Source organism: Salmo trutta, chromosome 13 (assembly GCF_901001165.1).
Source record: "Salmo trutta chromosome 13, fSalTru1.1, whole genome shotgun sequence".
Lineage (NCBI taxonomy): Eukaryota > Metazoa > Chordata > Actinopteri > Salmoniformes > Salmonidae > Salmo > Salmo trutta.
The window spans coordinates 49192309-49212308 of NC_042969.1; the positions used below are offsets into that span (position 1 = coordinate 49192309).

Here is a 20000-nt window from a genome sequence, read left to right on the forward strand (position 1 = left end):
AGAGATGATAGACATTCCATGGATGTTTTCTGGGGGAAATAGTGGGGTTAGGAAAGCCCAGTTGAGTTTCCTCTTGAACGAATCATCATACTTTTTGAAGTGTTTTAATGTTTTTAATGGTTTTTTTCCAGCCTCTCAACTCGCTGCCGTGACACGCTTTGGGCCCTCTTCTCAGCTTTAGACGACTCACACACGCACACACACACACACACACACGCACACACACACGCTCACACACACAAAACACACAATAACACACACAAAACACACACAAAACACACTGTGGTAGTCCGCGCACACACACCAGACAAAACTGCACTCCCACACACACTCCCACAACGACATTGCACCCTGACAAACACACAAACACACACACACCCTGCTCTCAGATGTAAACAACACGCACGTCACTCCCCGGCTCTGTCATCCCTTCTGCTGTTGTTGTCCCAAATAGCACAAATATCACAATGTGGTTGTTTTGGTGACTAAAGGTAGAAATATCCCTGCATTATTGTCATTGTCGCTGGTATCATCAGTGACCCTGTGTCTCATTACTGTTGTTTACACACGCAGACACGCACACGCACACACTGTGTACTCAGTCAGGCCTGTTTTTTTCCCCCCTTAGCGATCTTAGCAACGTATCTGTGTATTTCTAACCTGACTTGTAAGAGAGCGAGTGGAACCAGTCTGCTGTGGTGGAACTGCAGGTTTGAGTGACAAGGAGAGAGGGAACCATTGTGTGTCAAAGCAAGTTTGTTTGTGTGTTTCTGTCTGTGTGTGAGAGAGTGAGTGGCTATATGTGTGGGTGCTAGGGGTGTGTGTATTTGGCATGGCTGATTAATTAGGGCCGATTTCAAGTTTTCATAACAATCGGTAGTCGGCCTTTTTGGATGCCGATTACGGCCGACATTGCAATCCACGAGGAAACTGCGTGGCAGGCTGACCACCTGTTACACGAGTGCAGCAAGGAGCCAAGGTAAGTTGCTAGCTAGCATTAAACTTATCTTAATAAAAAACAATCAATCTTCACATAATCACTAGTTAACTACACATGGTTGATGATATTACTAGTTTAACTAGCTTGTCCTGTGTTGCATATAATCAATGCGGTGCCTGTTAATTTATCATCGAATCACAGCCTACTTCTCCAAACGGGTGATGATTTAACAAGCGCATTCGCGAAAAAAGCACTGTCGTTGCACCAATGAAACCAAACCATAAACATCAATGCCTTTCTTTAAAATCAATACACAGAAGTATATATTTTTAAACCTGCATATTTTCAAATAAATGCATGTTAGCAGGCAGTGTTGACTAGGGAAATTGTGTCACTTCTCTTGCGTTCAGTATAAGCAGAGTCAGGGTATATGCAACAGTTTGGGCCGCCTGGCTTGTTGCGAACTGTGTTTCTTCCTAACAAAGACCGTCATTAATTTGCCATCATTTTACATAATTGTGACATAACATTAAAGGTTGTGCAATGTAACAGCAATATTTAGACTTAGGGTTGCCACCCGTTCGACAAAATACGGAATCGTTCCGTCTTTCACTGAAAGAAAAAACGTTTGGTTTTCAAAATGATAGTTTCCGGATTTGACCATATTAATGACCTAAGGCTCGTATTTCTGTGTTTATTGTATTATAATTAAGTCTATGATTTGATATTTGATAGAGCAGTCTGACTGAGCGGTGGTAGGCAGCAGCAGGCTCGTAAGCATTCATTCAAACAGAACTTTACTGCATTTGTGAGAAACTCTTAGCAATGCTTGATGCACAGCACTGTTTATGACATCCTAAACTCCCGAGATTAGGATGGCAATACTAAAGTGCCTATAAGAACATCCAATAGTCAAAGGTATATGAAATACAAATGGTATAGAGAGAAATAGTCCTATAATAACTACAACCTAAAACTTCTTAACTGGGAATATAGAAGAACTGGGAATATTGAACCACCAGCTTTCATATGTTCTCATGTTCTGAGCAAGGAACTTAAACGTTAGCTTTCTTACATGGCACATAATGCACTTTTACTTTCTTCTCCAACACTGTGTTTTTGCATCATTTAAACCAAATTGAACATGTTTCATTATTTATTTGAGACTAAATAGATGTTATTTCTGTATTATATTAAGTTCAAATAAAAGGGTTCATTGTTCATTCAGTATTATTGTAATTGTCATGATTTCAAATATAGAAAAAAATCGGCCGGCAAATCGGTATCAGCTTTTTCTGGCCCTCCGATAATCGGTATCGTTATCGGCGTTGAAAAATCATAATCGGTCGACCTCTAATTTGCAGTATATATTTCACATCAGAATATTGTGGTTTAATAATAATGATTTGGTTGGTGCTTATATTTGTCCTATTGTTGTGTGTATATTTGTGTGTTAAAATGTTGGTATGCTTCTGTGCATCTGATTTGCATATCTGTGTTTATTGCATTACTGATAGATGACATTTTGAAGTGTGTTGGACTGTGTATCTGTTTTGTAGTATGGCATTATTGGAAAATGATGCGATATGGTTTTTGATAATGACCTTTATAGCACAGTTCATACAAAAATGTAGTCCCAAGATCTTCAAAATAAAACAATTGGGCAATTCCATGGGAACGGAATTGCGCTGACACTCAGATTTTTCACTTAAAATATATGCCAAAATAAAAACATTTAATTTCAACGTTTAACAAACCCTACAACTCTATGCGCAATGACTATTTTCAACAATTTACGCAGATTTTGTTGACAAAAACCCATTTACTGGAAGAACTGTGCAGATGCAAAGTTTGGTAGCAGAATTTTGGTCAAATCTCCCTCAGTTTTGTGTATTTTCTGTTAAATATCTGCTCTGAATTAAGATTCAACAAAGTCTGCAGAAAGAGTGCGGTGTCAGCTAAGTCTTGACACATTGACTTTGAAAAAAATTGCTTTGGTTATTGAATTACAGGAAGTGAAGTGGATTTACACATGGTAATGGAATTGTGGTATCAGAATTTCATCATGGGTCCCTGATCTGTACTACACAGAAATGCATAATTATGGATATGAATATCATTCTCTTCATGGCGTTGTATTCTAAATAGGTACACAAAGGTATAAATATGCAATATTCGCCTTTGCATATTCGGATATTATTCTACACACTGGGTATTATTTTTAATGAGCTCTGCCCCCAAACAAGACCAAATGTGGTTGGTCCGGACAGGACCAAATCTGAACAAATCATAGACATCTACACTACCAGTCAAATGTTTCAGATCACCTACTCATTCAAGGGTTTTTCTTGATTTTTACTATTTTCTACATTGTAGAATAATAGTGAAGACATCAAAACTATGAAATAACAAAATGGAATCATGTAGTAACCAAAAAAGTGCGAAACAAATCAAAATATATTTTATATTTGAGATTCTTCAAATAGCCACCCTTTGCCTTGATGACAGCTTTGCACACTCTTGGGATTCTCTCAATCAGCTTCATGAGGTAGACACCTGGAATGCGTTTCAATTAACAGGTGTGCTTTCTTAAAAGTTAATTTGTGTAATTTCTTTCCTTAATGCGTTTGAGCAAACCAGTTGTGTTGTGACAAGGTAGGGGTGGTATACAGAAGATAGCCCTATTTGGTAAAAGACCGAGTCAATATTATGGCAAGAACAGCTCAAATAAGCAAAGAGAAACAACAGTCCATCATTACTTTAAGACATGAAGCTCAGTCATACAGAAAGTTTCAAGACTTTGAAAGTTTCTTCAAGTGCAGTCACAAAAACCATCAAGCGCTGTGATGAAACTGGCTCTCATGAGGACCGCCACAGGAAAGGAAGACCCAGAGTTACCTCTGCTGCAGAGGATAAATTCATTAGAGTTACCAGCCTCAGAATTGTAACCCAAATAATTGCTTCACAGAGTTCAAGTAACAGACACATCTCAACATCAACTGTTCAGAGGAGACAGTGTGAATCAGGCCTTCATGGTCGAATTGCTGCAAGAAACCACTACTAAAAGACACCAATAATAAGAAGAGACTTGCTTGGGCCAAGAAACACGAGAAATGGACATTAGACCGGTGGAAATTTGTCCTTTGGTCTGGAGTCCAAATTGGAGATTTTTGGTTCCAACCGCCGTGTCTTTGTGAGACGCTGTGTGGGTGAACGGATGATCTCTGCATGTGTATTTCCCACTGTAAAGCATGGAGGAGGACGTGTTATGGTGTGGGGGTGCTTTGCTGGTGACACTGTCTGTGATTTCTTTAGACTTCAAGGCACACTTAACCAGCATGGCTACCACAGCATTCTGCAGTGATACACCATCCCATCTGGTTTGGGCTTAGTGGGACTATCATTTGTTTTCCAACAGGACAATAACCCAACACACCTCCAGGCTGTGTAAGGGCTATTTGACCAAGAAGGAGAGTGATGGAGTGCTGCATCAGATGACCTGGCATCCACAATCACCTGACCTCAACCCAATTGAGATGGTTTGGGATGAGTTGGACCCCAGAGTGAAGGAAAAGCAGCCAACAAGTGCTCAGCATATGTGGGAACTCCATCAAGACTGTTGGAAAAGCATTCCTCATGAATCTGGTTGAGAGAATGCCAAGAGTGAGCAAAGCTGTCATCAAGGCAAAGGGTGGCAATTTGAAGAATCTCAAATATAAAATATATTTTGATTTATTTAACACTTTTTTGGTTACTATATGATTCCATATATGTTATTTCATGGTTTTGATGTCTTCACTATTATTCTACAATGTAGAACACATTAAAAATTAAGAAAAACTATTGAATGAGTAGGTGTGTCCAAACCTTTGACCGGTAGTGTATATTTCACAAGTTTGGACATCAAAGTAGAGCACAGTAGAGATCAGTAGAGTAGAGTAGAGTAGAGTTCAGTACAGTAGAGTTCAGTACAGTACAGTGGAGTTCAGTACAGTACAGTACGGTAGAGTACGGTACGGAAGAGTACAGTACGGTAGAGTAGAGTAGAGTACAGTACAGTAGAGTTCAGTAGAGTACAGTGGAGTACGCTACCGTAGAGTACGGTACGGTAGAGTACAGTACAGTACAGTAGAGTACAGTACGGTAGAGTAGAGTACAGTACAGTACAGTACAGTAGAGTACAGTACGGTAGAGTAGAGTTCAGTAGAGTACAGTGGAGTACGCTACGGTAGAGTACGGTACAGTAGAGTAGAGTACAGTACAGTACGGTAGAGTAGAGTACAGTACAGTACGGTTGAGTACAGTACGGTAGAGTACGGTAGAGTACAGTAGAGTACAGTTCAGACAGTATCGTTCAGTACAGTAGAGTTCAGTAGAGGGAGAGAATTTAGAAAATATCTTAAAGATATTTGTGTTTTGGTAAGGCAATGTTTCTTAAACTTACAGAAAGCAGAAAAATGTCTCCAAAACAAAATATAAGTGTTGATATTAGTTGGCAGGGGTCTTCAACATTATTGTGTTTTTATGTATTTCTAATTCCTTTTAATACTTTTATGTTAGACCCCTTTTCCATCTGTTTGCCCAGAAATCATAGCCTTTGCTTATTCCAAATTTTTCGGATGGGAAAATGATTGAAAAATGTATACCTTCAGTTCTCAAAAATATAGACTCTTAGTTTTAATTTGACACCGAATGTGACATGCTCCTATGAACTTCACATGTTGGTGCTTATTGATCCTTTTACGTGAAAATGACCAGTAGCAATAAAATAATAATTCATCTAATAGCAGGGCTAAAATATTGCACAACAAAGAAATGACAGTGTGCAGATGTCATGATGAGTAAGCACGGTTACTCTGGTCCCCTGGGTGTGACCCCAGCCTTAGCAACAGGTCTGGTCACAGGTACACCCTTCCTGAGTGTGTGTGTCACCTGGCTGTGTGTGTGTGTGTGTGTGTGTGTGTGTGTGTGTGTGTGTGTGTGTGTGTGTTGGGTGTGTGTGTGTGTGTGTGTTTGTGTGTCACATGGGCCTCCCTTAGGTCGTAGCCTGCTGCTGGCATGGGAGCAGGTACAGGGTGGGGGAGAATGGGGGAGGGTTGGGGGAGGGGTGGAGCGGTTGGAGAACAGAGGGAGAGAGAGAGATAAGGAGAGAAATTGGATGGGAAAAAGGTGTCCTTAGCTAGTAGCCAGGGAGCAGGCCAACACTGAGGTAATGGTGTGTGTGTGTGTGTGTGTGTGTGTGTGTGTGTGTGTGTGTGTGTGTTGGACACTGCATCATTTCCTACCCAGAAGTTTTCTGACAGGATGTCCAAACCAATGATGACTTTTGCCCATAATCACCCCACCCTAGTCCCCTCTCACATGGAAATAGAATAGGTAGAACGATCACTGTTCTTCAAACCTAATTTGTCACTAATCTATAAGGGTTTAAAAAAATGTTCTAAGAGATGATATGAGAAACATCTATGAATGCAAGTGGTCCATCACCCCGAGCCATAAACAGCCTGCCTGCACTCTGGGGGTTTCAATGGCTCTCATTAGCACTCTGACTGATATGATCTACCACTGTGTGTGTGTGTGTGTGTGTGTGTGTGTGTGTGTGTGTGTGTGTGTGTGTGTGTGTGTGTGTGTGTGTGTGTGTACGCGTGCGCGTGTCTCGGCACTGCTCTCCACATCCACACCTCCCTCTCGCCTCCCCACCTCTTCTTTACCGCTCCTGTATGCTTTCATCCATTGTTCTAGCACTTTCTTCTCCGCACCTTCTTTATCTAACATCTCCCCGACCTTCAACTCCTCACTTTCCATGCTCTTTTCCTCTACCATGCTAGAGTTCCATCCTCCCGTTCTCTTCCTCCTGTATCTGTTTTCTGTCTTGTTTCCTGTTCTCCTGAATGTCTGGTCGGTCTAAGACCCAACCCAACCTCTCATGTTCTCTGTCCTCCCTCACCTCGGATCACACACGCACGTGCGCGTGCACCCTCAGCGTCTACACTCCAGTGCACCTTCCCTTCCCTTCATCCTTCCCTCCACACTCCTGAATGTTTTTTTCCGACCTCTAATTAACTATCCTCTACACATTTTTATACCCGCTCCTTCTCCCCTCCATCCTGCCATCATTCTTCTACATGTCATTTACTCTCCGCTCACGCACTATCTTTTCATTTATATTCCGCCCTCTTTTCTTCCATCTAAACTCACCTTTCGTCGTCCACCTCTCCATCTCTCCCTCCCTCCCTCCCTCGCTCCACTCATCCCCTCGGTGGTGGGCCCTTAGAGCAGAGGCGTGACTGCACATCCATCCAGCCCTTTAGGAGGACACCCGGTCCACAATGCACGGCGGGGTGATTTGCATGGCAGCCACTGGTGTGTTTCGGGGAGAGAGAGAGAGGACGGATGGAGAAAGGGGGGGACATGGGTCTGAATTATTCATTGCTGATCTGCACCAAAGACAGAATGAGCGAAGAAATTTAAGTATCTTTGTAAATCCTAAATTGTAAGATATCTGCTGTTTGTCCCTGTCTTCTGTACAGGCCCTTTTGTAGCCAGATGTAGTAGTCTATACAGTACTCTCTCTCTCTGTCTCTCTCTGTGTGTCTCTATGTCTGTGTGTCTCTCTGTGTGTTGCTGCTGTTTGTATGGTGCTGCATTCCTAATCGTTCACCCCACTCTGTCGTATCATGCAAGCATACTGTACCTGGGCCCGTATCCACAAACGTCTCAGAGTAGGAGTGCTGATCTAGGATCTGTTTATAGAATCTTATTCATTATGATCTAAAAGGAAAAACTGATCCTAGATCAGCACTCCCACTCTGAGACGCTTCCTCCCGGCCCTTAAGGGCCTGGCAGAGTTGGAAGAGTGCTCCATAGATGTTGGTAGCATGGCTTCCTTGAGGTAGCCTAGCTTGGCAGATCACATCAGTGCTGCTATATAGGGCTGGCACAATTACCATATAACTGTGTAAATGATGGTTATGGATGAAGACCATCATAAAAATAAAATAAAATATATATATACATACACACACTGAGTGTACAAAAAATTTGCAACACCTTCCTAATATTGAGTTACACCTAGTTTTTTCCTTCAGAACAGCCTGAATTCATCGGGACGTGGACTACAAGGTGTCGAAAGCGTTCCACAGGGATGCTGGCCCATGTTGACTCCAATGCTTCCCACAGTTGTGCCAAGATGGCTGGATGTCGTTTGGCTGGTGGACCATTCTTAACACGTGGGAAACTGTTGAGCGTGGAAAACCCAGCAGCGTTGCAGTTCTTGACCCACTCAAACCGGTGCGCCTGGCAACTACTACCATACCCCATTCAAAGGCACTTCAGTCTTTTGTCTTGCCCATTCACCCTCTGAATGGCACACATACACAATCCATGTCTCAGTTGTCTCAAGGCCTAAAAAGATTGATTGAACTTGTCTCCTCCCCTTGGTCTACTCTGATTGAAGTGGATTTAACAATATGGATCCTACCATGATTACGGATAATCCTGAATGAATCGTGAATAATGATGAGCGAGAAAGTTACAGAAAAGTTTGTGGTCGTACAAGAAGGGCCGCACACTGCTAAAGCTCCCAATTCACCGCTTTATTGATAACGTTTCCATCCCAAACGGATCTTCGTCAGGTCAATCCCACTGAGTGCTCACATCCCAAAATATATACGCATTTCACCTCACATGACCATTGTGGACATGACGCATGGATGGGTGCAAAAAACAATTTGTGTATCTCTAATAATTTAATAACAACGAGATGGGTACATCTCACTGAGAAAGTTACAGACGCACAAATCCCCCCCCCCCCAATGCTAACCTCTCCTGTTATTGTAATGGTGAGGAGTTTGCATGTCTTATATGGGTGTGATATTTGTGTGTCTGTAACATTCTCACTCATCATTATTCACAATTCATTCAGGCTTATCCGTAGTCATGGTAGCATCCACATTACTGTAGAAATGTTTAGAAGCATATTATATTCTTATTTACAATTAAACGGACTCCAAAATGACACAATACATTATTTACTATTAATTTCCATTGGGCACAAAATCATCTGAAACACAACCAAAACAAACAGCAAATGCGTCCAACAAATGTGTTTAGTCACAAGCTTGATGTAGTCATTGCGTGGTAGGAATATGGGACCAAATACTTAACTTACTACTTTAATACACATACAGAGCATCCGGAAAGTATTCAGACACCTTGACTTTTTCCACATTTTGTTACGTTACAGCCTTATTCTAAAATTGAATAAATATTTTTTCCCCCTCATCAATCTACACACAATACCCACAATGACAAAGCAAAAACTGTTTTTTTAGACATTGCTGCATATTTATTACAATTTAAAGCTGTAATATCACAATTACATAAGTATTCAGACCCTTTACCCAGTACTTTGTTGAAGAACCTTTTGCAGCGATTATTTTCAGTCTTCAGATATGTTCGATCGGGTTCAAGTCTGGGCTCTGGCTGGGCAACTCAAGGATATTCAGAGTCTTGTCCCGAAGCCACTCCTGCGTTGTCTTGGCTGTGTACTTAGGGTCGTTGTCCTGTTGGAAGGTGAACCTTCACCCCAGTCTGAGGTTCTGAGCACTCTGGAGCAGGTTTTCATCAAGGATCTCTCTGTACTTTGCTCTGTTCATCTTTCCCTCAATCCTGTCTAGTCTGGAATCTCTGCCGATGAAAAACATCCCCTCAGCATGATTCTGCCACCACCATGCACCACCTTAGGGATGGTACCAGGTTTCCTCCAGACATGACGCTTGGCATTCAGGCCAGAGAATCTTGTTTATCATAGCCTGAGTGTCCTTTAGGTGACTTTAAGCAAACTCCAAACGGGCTGTTGTGTACATTTTACTGAGGAGTGGCTTCCGTCTGGCCACTCTACCATAAAGGCCTGATTGATAGAGTGCTGCAGAGATGGTTGTCCTTCTGGAAGGTTCTCCCATCTCCACAGAGGAGCTCTGTCAGAGTGACCATCGGGTTCTTTGTCACCTCCCTGATCAAGGCCCTTCTCCTCAGATTGCTCAATTTGGCTGGGCAGCCAGCTCTAGGAAGAGTCTTGTTGGTTCCAATCTTCTTCCATTTAAGAATGATGGAGGCCACTGTGTTCTTGGGGACCTTCAATGCTGCAGACATTTTTTGGTACCCTTCCCCACCTCTGTGCCTCGACACAATCCTGTCTCAGAGCTCTACGGACAATTCCTACGACCTCATGGCTTGGTTTTTGCTCTGACATGCACTGTCAACTGGGGTACCTTATATAGACAGGTGTGTGCCTTTCCAAATCATGTCCAATCTGTTTAATATACCACAGGTGGACTCCAATCAAGTTGTAGAAACATTTCAAGGAAACATGTTTTCGCTTTGTCATTATGGGGTATTGTGTGTAGATTGATGGGGGAAATGTTTATTTAATCAATTTTAGAATAAGGCTGTAACGCAACAAAATGTAAAAAAAAGTCAAGGGGTATGAATACATTCCGAATTAACTGTATTAGTGAATTTGTTCCAAAGCTTTTGGTGCCCTAAGATGGGGGGACTATGTACAAAAAGTGCTGTAATTTCACCCGATATGGATGAAAATATCCTCAAATTAAACCTCAAATTAAAGTAGTCTGCACTTTAACTTCATAGTCACTGTTTGATTTAAAATACAAACCTTTTGAGTATAGAGTCAAAAGCTGAAAAAATGCTTCACTGTCCCAATAATTATTGAGGACATAGGATACAGTATAGTACCAGTCAAACGTTTGGACACACCTACTCTTTCCAGGGTTTTTCTTAATTTTTTACTATTTTCTACATTGTAGAATAATAGTGAAGACCTCAAAACTATGAAGTAACACATGTGGAATCATGTAATAACCAAAAAAGTGTTATATTTTGGGACGTGAGCACTCAGTTTGTTTCATGAGGTTGAGTCCGTTTCAGCGGTAACATGGACTTTGTTGCTCCCTGCTGAAATGTAGAATGTTTATTCAAAGGATTTTAACTGATGTGTTTTTTTTTGTAATGTCAGTTGAGTTGAATCAACAAATCACAGCACACATTGATGGGTACACTTCCTGCTTTTACTTCCTGCTTTGCTCCTATGGCCAAAGCTGGTGGATAAATTAAGATTCAGGCTGTTTACCATAAAAAAGAATGGTCAGTTCCGGTGTCCTTAAGGTTCTGGCTCTCCAGTGCAGTAGCAGCTTTGTGTGGTCTACTTTGTTCATTGACTGTAATATAACCAGAAACAATGGGGTGTCCATCTCTGCTATCGGTGCACTCGCAATGGTAGCCAGTCCACCCATTATGCCATCATTGACTAGAATGAAAACGCCTGTTCTATTCATTCTATTTATATGGCGGCACATGCGGTCAGGAGCGGAGGAGAGGAGAACGTTTTTGTCAGGATTTATTTAATTTGATTATTATTTTTTTTTTAATTAAATGCAATTCGAACTGTTATTACAGTGACCACAGTCATTTGGCTGGCCAATTACCATCATCCAAAATTCCGTGACCATCACAGCCCAACTGCTATATGGATTTTATGGACGTTTCTGGAGTGAGTCAAAAAGGACATTGCTCTTGTGGTCCCGTGTGGCTCAGTTGGTAGAGCATGGTGTTTGCAACGCCTGGGTTGTGGGTTCGATTCCCATGGGGGACCAGTACGGAGAAAAAAAATGAAATAAAATGTATGCATTCACTACTGTAAGTTGCTTTGGATAAGAGTGTCTGCTAAATGACTAAAATGTAAAATGTTCTTCACACTGTGAGGTTGCAAGGTTGTATTTGTTTCATTTCATCAGTAAGACTACTGTGAGCTGCCACGTGTTCTTGGCTAGCTCTTTTGGGTGTTTCACGCCAGATTGTTGCTAAGCACTTTGTGACAAATCAATTTGGATTAGATCTACATACGTAGATTAAACTGAATTGATTGAACCTTGTTCTCTCTCTTTTTCCTCCACAGAAATCGTTCTCCTTGGTGTTAGAGGCTCTCGACCATGACAACGAAACATCAGAATCAGGTAAGGCTGGAAAGAGAATTTCCTGTGTGTGTGTGTGTGTGTGTGTGTGTGTGTGTGTGTGTGTGTGTGTGTGTGTGTGTGTGTGTGTGTGTGTGTGTGTGAGAGAGAGAGAGAGAGAGAGAGAGAGAGAGAGAGAGAGAGCAAATCAGTGAAAGAGACAGACAGACTAAATTGACTTATTTCTTCGAGCACAGCCAGACTCTCGTACTTTCCCACACACGTTAAAGCAAAATAAGCAGTGATACAGACAGGGAGGGAGGGAGGGAGAGGGACATAGAGTGCATGTGGCCCCTCCCCCTTCCTGTTTGTGACCCAGGGCTATGGTTCCCCCCTGTCCTCACTGGGTCCCCTTGCTGTCTTGAAAAGGAGGCACAACCAGTATGTGTGTCTGTTTTGAATGTGTATCAGTTTGCACTTGCAGTGTAGCAAATGTGTTTGCCTTTGTGGTTGTGCGTACAGGGTGGATGTTGATAGTGTGTGTGTGTGTGTGTGTGTGTGTGTGTGTGTGTGTGTGTGTGTGTGCGTGCGTGCGTGCGTGTGTGCGTGTGTGTGTGCGTGCTTCTAATTGTGCCTGTACGTGTGCTGGTGTGTGTGTGTGTCAGTGTTTCAGTGTAAGGGTCTCCCAGTCAGACCCTTTAATTTCACACTCCGCTTCTCGTTTCTGCTCATAATCAAAGATAGGGAATGTGCGCAGCATTCTCTAAAAACAGACAGACATAGTCCACACACACACACAAATCAACACTTCAATACTCCTTACATACACACTAAGACACACAAACACAAAGATGCGACTATCCTTCCTCATTCCTCTCGTTCCCCAGCCTTTCCTGTTCATCCTCTCCCCCTGTCTCCCTTGTTCCTCTGCCCTCTCCTGCCCAGTAAAAGGCTGCAGACAGACTCAGCCAAAAGATGAGTGGAGAGATAATGAGAGACTGGGAACCAAACCCCAGACCTCCTCCTCTTCCTCCTTCTCCCTCTCTTTTTCCTCTTCCCTCCGTCTCTCTTTCCCTCTGCCTCCACAGCTCTAGCCGTACGTCTTGTTTGCGCCATCCCTCGTTCTTCCTGAGCTCCTGAAACATTCTCTCTTTTTTACCACGTTGGGTTTAAAGCCTCTCTCCTGGCTCCCAGCTCAGCTAAATAAATAAAAAGCAGACGTGCTGGAGGAGCCAGGGACAACTTACAGGCCCACAGCTCTAATCAGGATGGATTACAACACTGTAATGTAGCTGTCTAACACAGAGCCACAGAGTCCTTGGACAGAGACGGAGAACACAGTGACAACGCTGTAAAACATGACCTCCATCGACTCGGAAGGGAGCTAGTTGTGTTCCCCCGGTGATTTTCTCCCTCTTTATTTTATGTGAACAATACGTTTACGTTGGATCACACGAAATGCAATCCAATCAATTAAAAAACAATACAACCCCCCCCTTTTTTGAACAACCAACCGTGGCTCTGTGTCACTTCCTCTCTGTCACTCTCTCTTTCGCTCTCTTTATCTGTCTCTATCTCACTTTCTCTCTCTCTCTCTCTCTCTCTTTCTCTCGTTCGTCCTTTGTCTTTCTCCCCCTACGCACTTTTAATGTGTATTTGGAGACAGGTATAAACGGTGTTTGTGTGTTGTTCTATTGACTGCCATCGGTCTATTCATTGATTTGTAGGCATTAAACCCCCTCCCCACACACACACACACACACACACACACACACACACCGTCAAGGGCAAACACTTCAGATCCAATACAGAGCAGTGGGACACAGTCACAAGGGATTAGAGATTAGATGGCCGCTGACATGATCCTTGTCCGTGTGGGTTCTCGCCCATTGAGACCGCTCTCTCCGTCTGTCCCTGTCTTAACTGTGCCCAACTCACCACAACGGAACAGTCATACTGTACACTCTCTCACACACTCCCTCTCTGACTCTGTCTCTCCGCTAGAGCCCTTTACTGTGGGCGTTGAAATGAGCTGTTGGACTCATCAGAGGCGGCGAAGTAAGGGAAGGAACATATGCTGCTGTAGCTGCAAGTTCAAGGGCTTTGACAAACCACACGCACACACACACACGGCCACACGTGTGGAGAATGGGGGGGGGGGGGTGTAGCTGGGATAACAACACCCTTAGTGTCCGCTGTGTTCCCTCTCCCCTTCCAACCCCCCAGCCAATATGTGCCCCTGTTTTCATTCTTTTGTTTCAAACCCAAATGATCTCATCCCTCCATCAGGACTTTTGCTATGTGTGTTATTAGCTCTCCCTCCCTCCCTCCCTCCCTCCCTCCCTCCCTGTCTCCCTCCCTCCCCGTCTCTCTCTCTCCTCCCCTCTCTCTCTAATGCTCTCTCTCTCCCACTCACTTACAGGCCCCCCATTCTCTCTGTCTCTATCTCTTGCTCCATCTCCCCGTCTCTTAAATACACATTCACACAGTACACTGTTTCGCCACTCACATTCTCTGCCTCGCTCTCTCATATACACACATTCTCTCTCGCACGCACGCATGCACGCACGCACGCACACACAAACATCTCCCTCTCACACACACACACGCACACATGCACACACACATTCTCTCTCTCTCGCACGCAAGCACGTTCACACACACAAACATCTTCCTCTCACACACACACACACACACATTCTCTCTCTCTCGCACGCAAGCACGTTCACACACACAAACATCTTCCTCTCACACACACACACACACACATTCTCTCTCGCACGCACGCATGCACGCACGCACACATGCACACACACACATTCTCTCTCCTTTTCTCACACACACATACACACACACACATCTCCCTCTCACACACACACACGCACACATGCACACACACACACATTCTCTCTCCTTTTCTCACACACACACACACACACACACACACACACACACACACACACACACACACACACACACACACACACACACGCGCACACACACACACACACAGTGCTTTGTGTGGGTTAATACCCTGTCAGGGGGAATTATAACTGAGGTGGAGATGACAGCCTCTCTGGGAAATCCCCCTGGGGTCAGCAGCTCTCTCACCATGTCACCACCCAAACTCTGTGCCCCTCCTACCCATCTGTGCCCTCTCTACCCTCTGTACCCTCTGCACCCTCACCCTGTCCCCTGTCTGCCACCTCTGCCCTCACCCTGTCCTCTCCTCCTTATCAGTAGCTCTCACAACATGTCACCACCATGCAGGGTGGAGCGAGACTCTGTCCCTTCTCGTTCTCTCTCTTTCAGGGCAGCCACACCGACCCTGTGCCCTTTAGCTGCTCGCTTTACCTAAACACTGTCTCTTCTCTACTGTCTTTCTCTCAGGGCAAATCTCTGTCTCTCTGTCTCTCTGTCTCTCTGTCTCTGTCTCTTCTCTACTGTCTTTCTCTCAGGGCAAATCTCTCTCTCTCTCTCTCTCTCTGTCTCTCTGTCTCTCTGTCTCTGTCTCTTCTCTACTGTCTTTCTCTCAGGGCAAATCTCTCTCTCTCTCTCTGTCTCTCTCTGTCTCTGTCTCTGTCTCTCTGTCTCTTCTCTACTGTCTTTCTTTCAGGGCAAATCTCTATCTCTCTCTCTCTCTCTCTCTGTCTCTCTGTCTCTCTGTCTCTGTCTCTTCTCTACTGTCTTTCTCTCAGGGCAAATCTAACTCTCTCTTTTTATCCCTATGTCTCCTCTCTCTCTCTCTATATATATATATCCCTCCCTCTCTCTCTCTCTCTCTGTCTCTTTTTCTCTCTCCTTCAGGTCAGGCTGGTCTGATCGAGCGTGTCCTCCTGTCCTCCATGCTGAATCCTGGCGAGCAGTGGCAGATGTACCGTCACCACGGACGCGCGCTCAGCCTGGAGTACCGCCTGCGGTACCGCTGTGACTCCAACTACTACGGCCCCTTCTGCAACAAGTTCTGCCGGCCCCGGGACGACTTCTTCGGACACTTTGACTGTGACGTCAACGGCATCAAGGTCTGCAAGGAGGGCTGGACCGGACCGGAGTGTCGAGAAGGTGAGCGAGGGCTACCTGGTTCTGGACAAAGGTCTAGACTCTGGACTTCCAGTAGTGAAGCGGACCTTCAGCAGCTCTTAGAGGACAGTGGAAGTTGATAGAAAATGCTTCCTTATTGAGGAAACCAATGCGTTTCGGGCTTAGCCTGCATTAGGGACTTGGTGTTATAGACTACAGACATATTAGGGTCAGCACAAATGATTGGATGGAATCCAAGTGATGGCTCCTCCTTGCCTGTGACTTGTGACTCTTTGTACGTCAATTCCTATTCTTAGTATGTTATGCCAAGGTAATAACCAAGGTTATAACCAAGGTAATAATCATCAAGCCTGGAAAATCCCCTTAAAAACCTCAATTGTCCTGACAGTTTTTTCAAAGTCACTTTATGATTCCGGCTTGTGAGTCATCATTAAGGTGACCTCACACTCTGACCTCTGACCTGAAGCAGCAGGGTTGCTGAGGTGAGACTAAATCAAGGAAATGATGGCGGAAACCATGGAGGATATGAGCCTGGAGTAATGACATCCTGTGGTCCTCCCTCCCGCTGCCGCCCTCCTCTCCATCTCACTTCCTTCTCAGCAGGGCGCTGATTGGCCTGGAGAGATACAGGAAGGGAGACATCCTTTGTTGAGAGTCGTCAGTGAAGTTTGTCCCCAGAGAGACGTAGAGGGTGGAGAGCACTGAACATTACCATAAATGGAACTACCCCTCCTGACGTCAGTCATGCTGTGTACTGTTGCGGTTCTGTGTGCTGTGTTTCTTTGATGACAGTGTTGTTTTGTACTCTTGGTCGGTACGTAGGGACTGTGTTGATTTGTACTCTTGGTCGGTACGTAGGGACTGTGTTGATTTGTACTCTTGGTCGGTACGTAGGGACTGTGTTGATTTGTACTCTTGGTCGGTACGTAGGGACTGTGTTGATTTGTACTCTTGGTCGGTACGTAGGGACTGTGTTGATTTGGCGTCTGTAGTGTCTATAGGTCCCCAGTGTCAGGGGACTGTCTCTGACCTGACAGACGGGGATGTAATGTTGTGTGTGTGTGTGTGTGTGTGTGTGTGTGTGTGTGTGTGTGTTTGTGTGTGTGTGTGTGTGTGTGTGTGTGTGTGTGTGTGTGTGTGTGTGTGTGTGTGTGTGTGTGTGTTGTGTTACAGCGGTGTGCAGACAGTGGACTGTCTCTGACCTGACAGACGGGGATGTAATGTTGTGTGTGTGTGTGTGTGTGTGTTGTGTGTGTGTGTGTGTGTGTGTGTGTGTGTTTGTGTGTGTGTTGTGTTACAGCGGTGTGCAGACAGTGGACTGTCTCTGACCTGACAGACGGGGATGTAATGTTGTGTGTGTGTGTGTGTGTGTGTGTGTGTTGTGTGTGTGTGTGTGTGTGTGTGTGTGTGTTGTGTTACAGCGGTGTGCAGACAGTGGACTGTGTCTGACCTGACAGATGGGATGTAATGTTGTGTGTGTGTGTGTGTGTGTTGTGTGTGTGTGTGTGTGTGTGTGTGTGTGTGTGTGTGTTGTGTTACAGCGGTGTGCAGACAGTACACTGTCTCTGACCTGACAGATGGGGATGTAATGTTGTGTGTGTGTGTGTGTGTTTTGTGTGTGTGTGTGTGTGTGTGTGTGTGTTGTGTTACAGCGGTGTGCAGACAGTGGACTGTCTCTGACCTGACAGATGGGATGTAATGTTGTGTGTGTGTGTGTGTGTGTGTGTGTGTGTGTGTGTGTGTGTGTGTGTGTGTGTGTGTGTTGTGTTACAGCGGTGTGCAGACAGTGGACTGTCTCTGACCTGACAGACGGGGATGTAATGTTGTGTGTGTGTGTGTGTGTGTGTGTGTGTGTGTGTGTGTGTGTGTGTTGTGTTACAGCGGTGTGCAGACAGTGGACTGTCTCTGACCTGACAGATGGGGATGTAATGTTGTGTGTGTGTGTGTGTGTGTGTGTGTGTGTGTGTGTGTGTGTGTGTGTGTGTGTGTGTGTGTGTGTGTGTGTGTGTGTGTTGTGTTACAGCGGTGTGCAGACAGTGGACTGTCTCTGACCTGACAGATGGGATGTAATGTTGTGTGTGTGTGTGTGTGTGTGTGTGTGTGTTGTGTGTGTGTGTGTTGTGTTACAGCGGTGTGCAGACAGTGGTCTGTCTCTGACCTGACAGATGGGGATGTAATGTTGTGTGTGTGTGTGTGTGTGTGTGTGTGTGTGTGTGTGTGTGTGTGTGTGTGTGTGTGTGTGTGTGTGTGTTGTGTTACAGCGGTGTGCAGACAGTGGACTGTCTCTGACCTGACAGACGGGGATGTAATGTTGTGTGTGTGTGTGTGTGTGTGTGTGTGTGTTGTGTTACAGCGGTGTGCAGACAGTGGACTGTCTCTGACCTGACAGATGGGATGTAATGTTGTGTGTGTGTGTGTGTGTGTGTGTGTGTTGTGTTACAGCGGTGTGCAGACAGTGGACTGTCTCTGACCTGACAGACGGGGATGTAATGTTGTGTGTGTGTGTGTGTGTGTGTGTGTGTGTGTGTGTGTTGTGTTACAGCGGTGTGCAGACAGTGGACTGTCTCTGACCTGACAGATGGGATGTAATGTTGTGTGTGTGTGTGTGTGTGTGTTGTGTGTGTGTGTGTGTGTGTGTTGTGTTACAGCGGTGTGCAGACAGTGGACTGTCTCTGACCTGACAGATGGGGATGTAATGTTGTGTGTGTGTGTGTGTGTGTGTGTGTGTGTTGTGTGTGTGTGTGTGTGTGTTGTGTTACAGCGGTGTGCAGACAGTGGACTGTCTCTGACCTGACAGATGGGATGTAATGTTGTGTGTGTGTGTGTGTGTGTGTTGTGTTACAGCGGTGTACAGACAGTGGACTGTCTCTGACCTGACAAACGGGGATGTAATGTTGTGTGTGTGTGTGTTGTGTGTGTGTGTGTGTGTGTGTGTGTGTGTGTGTGTGTGTGTGTTGTGTTACAGCGGTGTGCAGACAGTGGACTGTCTCTGACCTGACAGACGGGGATGTAATGTTGTGTGTGTGTGTGTGTGTTGTGTGTTACAGCGGTGTGCAGACAGGGGACTGTCTCTGACCTGACAGACGGGGATGTAATGTTGTGTGTGTGTGTGTGTGTGTGTGTGTGTGTGTGTGTTGTGTTACAGCGGTGTGCAGACAGTGGACTGTCTCTGACCTGACAGATGGGGATGTAATGTTGTGTGTGTGTGTGTGTGTGTGTGTGTGTGTGTGTGTGTGTTGTGTTACAGCGGTGTGCAGACAGTGGACTGTCTCTGACCTGACAGACAGGGATGTAATGTTGTGTGTGTGTGTGTGTGTGTGTGTTGTGTTACAGCGGTGTGCAGACAGTGGACTGTCTCTGACCTGACAGACAGGGATGTAATGTTGTGTGTGTGTGTGTGTGTGTGTGTGTGTGTGTGTGTGTGTTGTGTTACAGCGGTGTGCAGACAGTGGACTGTGTCTGACCTGACAGATGGGATGTAATGTTGTGTGTGTGTGTGTGTCTGTTGTGTGTGTGTGTGTGTGTGTGTGTGTGTGTGTGTGTGTGTGTGTGTGTGTGTGTGTGTGTGTGTGTGTGTTGTGTTACAGCGGTGTGCAGACAGTACACTGTCTCTGACCTGACAGATGGGGATGTAATGTTGTGTGTGTGTGTGTGTGTTTTGTGTGTGTGTGTGTGTGTGTGTGTGTGTGTTGTGTTACAGCGGTGTGCAGACAGTGGACTGTCTCTGACCTGACAGATGGGATGTAATGTTGTGTGTGTGTGTGTGTGTGTTGTGTGTGTGTGTGTGTGTGTGTGTGTGTGTGTTGTGTTACAGCGGTGTGCAGACAGTGGACTGTCTCTGACCTGACAGACGGGGATGTAATGTTGTGTGTGTGTGTGTGTGTTGTGTGTGTGTGTGTGTGTGTGTGTGTGTGTGTGTGTGTGTGTGTGTGTGTGTGTTGTGTTACAGCGGTGTGCAGACAGTGGACTGTCTCTGACCTGACAGACGGGGATGTAATGTTGTGTGTGTGTGTGTGTGTTGTGTGTTACAGCGGTGTGCAGACAGGGGA

General features: G+C 45.0%; 1 protein-coding gene across 1 annotated transcript in view; it reads left to right on the forward strand.

Moving 5' to 3' along the window:
• Positions 1 to 20000, forward strand: part of LOC115205902 (protein jagged-1b-like) — a 65613-nt gene that overhangs the window by 30616 nt on the left and 14997 nt on the right. The window contains exons 3-4 of the mRNA XM_029772335.1: positions 11916 to 11973; positions 15718 to 15972. Of these exons, the coding sequence (XP_029628195.1) occupies positions 11916 to 11973; positions 15718 to 15972 (313 nt within the window). The remainder of the gene's footprint in view (positions 1 to 11915; positions 11974 to 15717; positions 15973 to 20000) is intronic.